Source organism: Podarcis muralis, chromosome 1 (genome assembly GCF_964188315.1).
Source record: "Podarcis muralis chromosome 1, rPodMur119.hap1.1, whole genome shotgun sequence".
Classification (NCBI taxonomy): domain Eukaryota; kingdom Metazoa; phylum Chordata; class Lepidosauria; order Squamata; family Lacertidae; genus Podarcis; species Podarcis muralis.
The window spans coordinates 126,653,845-126,661,095 of record NC_135655.1 but is presented as its reverse complement, the minus strand read 5'-3'; the positions used below and the strand labels follow the sequence as shown (position 1 = coordinate 126,661,095).

The window sequence follows — 7,251 nt, the reverse complement described above, 5'->3', positions numbered from 1 at the left end:
CAGCTGGCCTCGGTCCAGTATACCTGAAGGAGCGTCTCCACCTCCATCGTTCTGCCCGGACACTGAGGTCCAGCACCAAGGGCCTTCTGGCAGTTCCCTCACTGTGAGAAGCCAAGTTACAGGGAACCAGGCAGAGGGCCTTCTCGGTAGTGGCACCTGCCCTGTGGAATGCCCTCCCACCAGATGTCAAAGAGAAAAATAACTACCAAACTTTTAGAAGACATTTAAAGGCAGCCCTGTTTAGGGAAGCTTTAAATGTTTAATAGGTTATAGTATTTTAGTGTTTTGTTGAAAGCCGCCCAGAGTGGCTGGGGAAACCCAGCCAGATGGGTGGGGTATAAATAATAAATTCATTATTCTTATTCTTATTCTTCTTCTTATTATTATTATTATTAGTCCCCACCCTGCACTCGGCTCCCACCTGTGGCTCTTAGCATCTGGCCATGGGATCTTAAGATGGCATTAAGAAAGTGGCAGAGGGCCACCTGCCCAGCTGTCTTGAGCCAAAGTGGCAGCAGTAACAATGGGTGCTGTTTCCTTCACTTCGGTCCATTGTGGGCAAGAGCAGCTTCCACCACTGGGATAGAGAAACATTCACTGAAAGACTTTCATCCGGTTATATGCTGGTAGAATGCAGCTGCTGGAGTAACACAGCAGTCGGGAAAGCATGCTTTGTAGTGTCATTATGCTGACTACGTCTGGAGAGCTTAGTATTGCTAGTAGAGTGTTGGTGCTATTTTATTGTTACAAAAGTTGAGTGTCACCCCCCACTCTCTGCAAGATTCCAGGGGATTCCAGGGTCTGTTTTCCTTTGGAGAACTGAGACATGCTGGAGACTGTTGTAGATTTAAGAACTATGGTTTATTCACCCACTGTATTTACACCTTCAGTCTGCATGGAGGGGGTCCAGATCTTACAGCATGGTCATTTCAAGAGGGGCATGTCTCCCACAGCAGTGCAGCCAGCCTTCAGCCAGCCTGCCCAAGATGGATCCCAGTCTTTCTTCTTCTACCCAGAACACCTGCTTAAAACTCTATTTTCCTGTTGCCTCACACCCAGTTACCCTGGCAACCTTCCAACTCCCCAGGCTCTGTTCACACCTCAGGCAAGCGGGGAGGACAGTTCTCTTGCATTGCCAATGGTCCTGTTTTGTTTCTTAATGGCCTTAGCTTGGCCAGGTCATTTTGCATGGGCTAGCCCAGGAGTTCCTCTGCAGCTTGTATTTCTCCCTTCACATTCCAGATAATCAAAATCCTACCATTTATTAAGGAAACCAGACCTGAGTGCTCACTGGAAGGACAGATCCTGGAGCTAAGGCTCCAATACTTTGGCCACCTCATGAGAAGAGAAGACTCCCTGGAAAAGACCCTGATGTTGGGAAAGATGGAGGGCACAAGGAGAAGGGGATGACAGAGGACGAGATGTTTGGACAGTGTTCTCGAAGCTACCAGCATGGGTTTGACCAAACTGCGGGAGGCAGTGGAAGACAGGAGTGCCTTGCGTGCTCTGGTCCATGGGGTCACGAAGAGTCGGACACGACTAAATGACTAAACAACAACAAACCATTTATTAATGTCTAGGATTTAGGAGGGGCTCCCCCCAATCTATTACATTATTATCTGTTCGTATAAAGGTAAAGGGACCCCTGACGATTAGGTCCAGTCGTGACTGACTCTGGGGTTGCGGTGCTCATCTCACTTTATTGGCCGAGGGAGCCGGCGTACAGCTTCCGGGTCATGTGGCCAACATGACAAAGCCGCTTCTGGCGAACCAGAGCAGCGCACGGAAACGTCGTTTACCTTCCCGCCAGTGTGGTACCTATTTATCTACTTGCACTTTGACGTGCTTTTGAACTGCTAGGTTGGCAGGAATCTGTTCGTATCGCCCACCCTTAATCAAATGGTCCCAGGACACATTGATAGTTGCACTTAATCCTGAAACCTAAAGGGGGAAAATATTTGGCTCCTTTTACTTATGCCTATAATACAGCCTGCTCCTATTTTCTATGATCACTTCTTAGTTTTAATGGCAAGCCCAGACTCAAATAGTGACGATGAACTACATCCGTTGACTTCCTCGCCCCAGAAAAGAAGTCCACACTTGCGTTTGTTCTTTTCACCAAAACTTGCTAGAGCTGATTTTGTGATGACCCTTCTCGTATGGAGCAAAGAGATCACACATTTCTGGTTTCAGCTTCACTCCGGGAACCGTGAAGATGGACTGTGCTATGAAGGAAACAAAGAAGCCAAGTATCAGTTACAGGGGAGCAATACAGGGGAGCCTGCACTGGGTCAAATCTGTCCTTGATGGTGACCCACATTGCTTATCTTGAAAGAAAACTGCTCCTATATGATGCTGCTTGACACAGAAGTAAGGTTATTCCTGGATGAGCTTCCCCAGATTTCTTGGAGAGCCTCTACACCAGTGCAAGTGGGATGGATAACCCACCGCTCTCCAAATATTGTTGGGCTCCAACTCCCATCAGCGTCAGCCAATACAGTGGTACCTCGGGTTACATACGCTTCAGGTTACATATGCTTCAGGTTACAGACTCCGTTAACCCAGAAATAGTACCTGGGGTTAAGAACTTTGCTTCAGGATGAGAACAGAAATCGTGCTCTGGCGGCGCGGCAGCAACAGGAGGCCCCATTAGCTAAAGTGGTGCTTCAGGTTAAGAACGGACCTCCGGAACGAATTAAGTACTTAACCCGAGGTACCACTGTATAGCCAATGGCCGAGGATGATGGGCACTTGAGTCCAACAACATCTGTAGGTTCTCAACCCCTCTTCTAGTGGAATCTATCATTTTAATAACATTTATGATAACTTAAAAAAAAAAAAAAAAACCAGTAGCTATGCCTTTGCAAGCCAGCAACTCTCCAGATATTTTGGACAACAACTCCTATCTGCTGTGGTAGCTGGGACTGGTGGGAGTTCTACTCCAAAGAATCTGGGAAACACCAGGTTAATGAAGGGAGTCAGGCAATCTGCCCCAGAAATTCATTCACAGACTGAAACATGCCATAGGGACCAGCAGCAAACTATTCTTGGACTCCTTCCCAAAGTAATTTTAACACGAAACCACCACTGGAAACGACAACCGTAGAAAGAAACATGTTCACTCTGCGGTTTTAGTAGTAAACCGGCAATCAGTTGATTTACTGGCAAAAAGTCACACATCCCTATTATTTAGCAAGCAAGCAGTGGGATAGCTTTGCGCGTTACAACAAGTGTCAAAAAGCCAACGTCCCAGTGACTAATGAATCCACTTTTTTGTAATCTTGAGGTTGTGTATGTGTGCATCCCTGTGAGATGTGCAAGATCTGATTGTGGGCACAGATTAGACATGTTCCCTGATCCTACATGAGCCTGGAAGCACACAAAGTGGATGAGTCAGTTGCTTCTTATCGCTGCACAGCAGGGAATGGTTCCTGAGCCATTATCCTTGGCTCCAGTTAGCCAGTTGCTTATCAGACTAAACTGATGGGGTCCCCCCCCAGTCTTCCAGGTCACTTCTTTTGATGGCTTTTTTGATGGGATGCTGGGGGATTAAAAAACAACAACTAGTCACACCTAGACTTTGTCTGACCATCAGCCTTGGCTTGGCACTCCATCTCTCTCTCAGACCATACTTTGCAGCCTGGATTCCTAACCTGTCCCAATTATGGAGCTGTTTCCCAGCCTCTTTCTTTTGGCTTAAGGGCTGGGAGAGATCCCTGTCTGAAATCCTGGAGACTTGCTCCAAGTCACTGTAGACAATATTGAGCCCAATGCAATGGGCTATAGGTCCGACACAGTACAAGACAGCCTTCCTATGTTCTTCCTGTGTGTGTGTCAAGCAAAGCCTGTCCTCCAACATCTTGCCACCGGTCCCAGTTCCCCCCAGCATCTGCTGCCTGAGATGGGTGCCTCACTCTTCCCAATGATAGAGCCGGCCCTCCTTATGCTTGTGCTTTTACTGTGCAGCACTTCGGGCAATATGTGAAGTTGGCCAGCATTTCTACATTTCAGTCCCAGTAATCCTCCCAGGGAGGAGGATGGCGCTGTGGGTTAAACCACAGAGCCTAGGACTTGCCGATCAGAAGGTCGGTGGTTCGAATCCCCGCGACGGGGTGAGCTCCCGTTGCTCGGTCCCAGTTCCTGCCCACCTAGCAGTTCGAAAGCACGTCAAAGTGCAAGTAGATAAATAGGTACCACTCTGGCGGGAAGGTAAACGGCGTTTCCATGCGCTGCTCTGGTTCGCCAGAAGCGGCTTAGTCATGCTGGCCACATGACCCGGAAGCTGTATGCCAGCTCCCTTGGCCAGTAAAGCGAGATGAGCGCTGCAACCCCAGAGTCGGTCACGACTGGACCTAATGGTCAGGGGTCCCTTTACCTTTACCTAATCCTCCCAGAAAAACAACAACCCAATTCTCTTTATAGTTACAGTGGTACCTCGGGTTACATACCCTTCAGGTTACATACGCTTCAGGTTACAGACTCCGCTAACCCAGAAATAGTACCTCAGGTTAAGAACTTTGCTTCAGGATGAGAACAGAAATCGTGCTCTGGCGGCACGGCGGCAGCAGGAGGCCCCATTAGCTAAAGTGGTGCTTCAGGTTAAGAACAGTTTCGGGTTAAGAACGGACCTCCAGAGCGAATTAAGTACTTAACCCGAAGTACCACTGTACTTTGTTTCTTTAAAAAAATGTAAAGAGGAAGAAACGCTCGTTAGTATTTTCCTAATATCATAATAAAAAGAAGCCCAGAAACTTCCACAAGTTTCCCTTTTCCATCTGGAGGGTGTGTGGAGTGAAGCTAGGATTCTCCTGCCCTCCTAGGATTCTTATCTGGAAATTCTTTTTTTTTTTAATGCCAGGAGCCCCAGAAAAGAAATAATTTGGCATAACAGTAGTGGGAATGCAGCCTGCTAATCAAAAGGATTCAAATCTTCCTATGTGCTGCCAAGCTCTCTTCTTCCCAACCAGTGGAGGGTGGGAGGGAAGGAGAGAGAGAGAGAGAGGGAGGGAGAGAAAAGGAGAGAGACAAAAAGACAGAGCAAAACCAAAAGCATGGTGGTTCCCTTCTTCAGCAATCTTAACAAATGCAAACGCTTCCACTCCACTGACTCCTCATTAACTTACCGAATCTGACAGTCTAATTATCGCAGCTGCTTTGCGCTTAGAATAAATAAATATGAAAGTGGATGTTTAAAGGAAAACGAGAAGGGAAAGGGCCGTCATCCAGGCAGTCAATAGAGAGAGAGAGAGAGATAGTTTGTTTTAAATTTTTATATCCGTGCGTATTTAGAGCATTTTGGGGGGGGGAAAGACAGTGCCATAGTTGTCTTTCAGACTAATTGAGTTCCTCACTTGGTGGATGATGGCTTGTTGTTGTCACCATTTCCAGCTTTAACTTTTAAACTTTTGTTCCCTGCGAAACCTGCATCTCTATTTTGCTCCTCTCTCTTCCTCTCCTCTGAGATTGTGGGTGGCAGCAGGGTTCAGCTCTGGCTAGCTCCCACAGCACCCCTGGCTGCAAAGCAATCCAGCCAGCAAAATGCAGTGGTGGCACATGGCAGAGCACAGTTACTCTTTAAATTATTTCTGTCCTGGGGAGGGGGGCACAAGTATAGTGGGATGGGGGGGGAATTACAAGCGCTCCGGTTTAAATATTGCCTCTGCCGCTGGAACAACAAACACAATCTATGTAGTCCTTTGAGTCTTTTTCAATTTCCCTTTTCTACAGCGTAGCTGCTTTAGAGGCGGTAATTTGAGGAAGAGGACCAGTTTGGAGGGCGGGAGAGGAATTTCTGTGCCCTTCCTCCTCACACTGTTTTTTCTGCTGGAAATCCCCTCCCCTGCAGATGCTTCTACTTCCACTGCAAAAATATATATCATCTGTATGAGTAGCTTAGGAATGGGATTCTTAGGTTGTGTAAAAATTACCACTTACTCTGGCTCTGGCACACTCCCACTGGTGGTGTTTAAAGCTAAGTACAGTGGTACCTCGGGTTAAGAACTTGATTCGTTCCGGAGGTCGGTTCTTAACCGGAAACTGTTCTTAACCTGAGGTACTACTTTAGCTAATGGGGCCTCCCGCTGCCGCCGCACGATTTCTGTTCTCATCCTGAAGCAAAGTTCGTAACCCGAGGTACTATTTCTGGGTTAGCGGAGTCTGTAACCTGAAGCGTCTGTAATCTGAAGCGTCTGTAACCCGAGGTACCACTGTAAACAAGATGTTAACCACAATCTACAGGTACAGTGGACGCTCGGGTTGCGAATGTGATTCATGCGAGATGCACGTTCGCAACCCACAGTGTCGCATCTGCGCATGCGCGGATTGCGATTTGGAACTTCTGATCATGCCCAAAGCACGATTTAGTGGTTCTCTGCATGCACGAGCGCCGAAACCCTGAAGTAATCCGTTCCGGTACTTCCGGGTTTCGGTGGTCCGTAACCCGAAAAAACACAACCTGAAGCATCTGTAACCCGAGGTATGACTGTATTCCTGTAGCTCAGTGGTCCCCAGTTAGCGAAGTACTGCAGATCCCATGCTTTTCAAAAGCCAAGCCATGGAACCCCTATTTTTGAAAATGTTGACATCTATGTGGTGAGGTTTTTGTTATGCAAATGCTGCCACCATACCCTCCAACATGTCCCAACACAAAACCAGAACATGCGTCTTCCGGGCTGCACTCCCACATGACTCACATGACCTGCGCAAGAGCACAGAAACTTTACAATGGATAGATCAGATTAGTCCTTTTTAGGGCCCCACAGCTATGTGAAAGGTTTGAAGCTTGCTCAACAGCGATCACACCAAGTGAACAGACGGACAGCTCCCTGTGCTGTTAGCGCACAAGGGGAGGTGTGCTTGTTTGCACACTGACATAGATCAAAATGGATGAGAGAGGGGTCAGGGAGGCATGTTTCCTTCCTTTAGCAAGTGCCCAAGCCACTTTAGGGGGGAACTGTCTCTCTTGGGGGACGCGGGTGGCGCTGTGAGTTAAACCACAGAGCCTAGAACTTGTCGATCAGAAGGTTGGCGGTTCAAATCCCCGCAACGGGGTGAGCTCCCATTGCTCGGTCCCTGCTCCTGCCAACCTAGCAGTTCGAAAGCACGACAAAGTGCAAGTAGATAAATAGGTACCACTCTGGCGGGAAGGTAAACGGCGTTTCCGTGCGCTGCTCTGGTTCGCCAGAAGCGGCTTAGTCATGCTGGCCACATGACCCGGAAGCTGCATGCCGGCTCCCTCGGCCAATAAAGCGA

At 48.1% G+C, this 7,251-nt stretch overlaps 1 protein-coding gene across 2 annotated transcripts in view; it reads right to left on the bottom strand.

Annotated features, from left to right (window-relative positions):
- Positions 1 to 614: 614 nt before the first annotated feature.
- The window catches only part of CDK15 (cyclin dependent kinase 15), a 64,351-nt gene continuing 57,714 nt past the window's right edge, over positions 615 to 7,251 (bottom strand). Inside the window, exon 12 of one of the 2 annotated variants that reach the window (XR_013390552.1) lies at positions 615 to 2,225. Coding sequence is in view for 1 of the 2 variants with exons in the window: in XM_028701549.2 (XP_028557382.2) it covers positions 2,116 to 2,225 (110 nt within the window). In the remaining variant the exon portion in view is untranslated. The remainder of the gene's footprint in view (positions 2,226 to 7,251) is intronic. The other variant, XM_028701549.2, reaches the window with a different exon arrangement.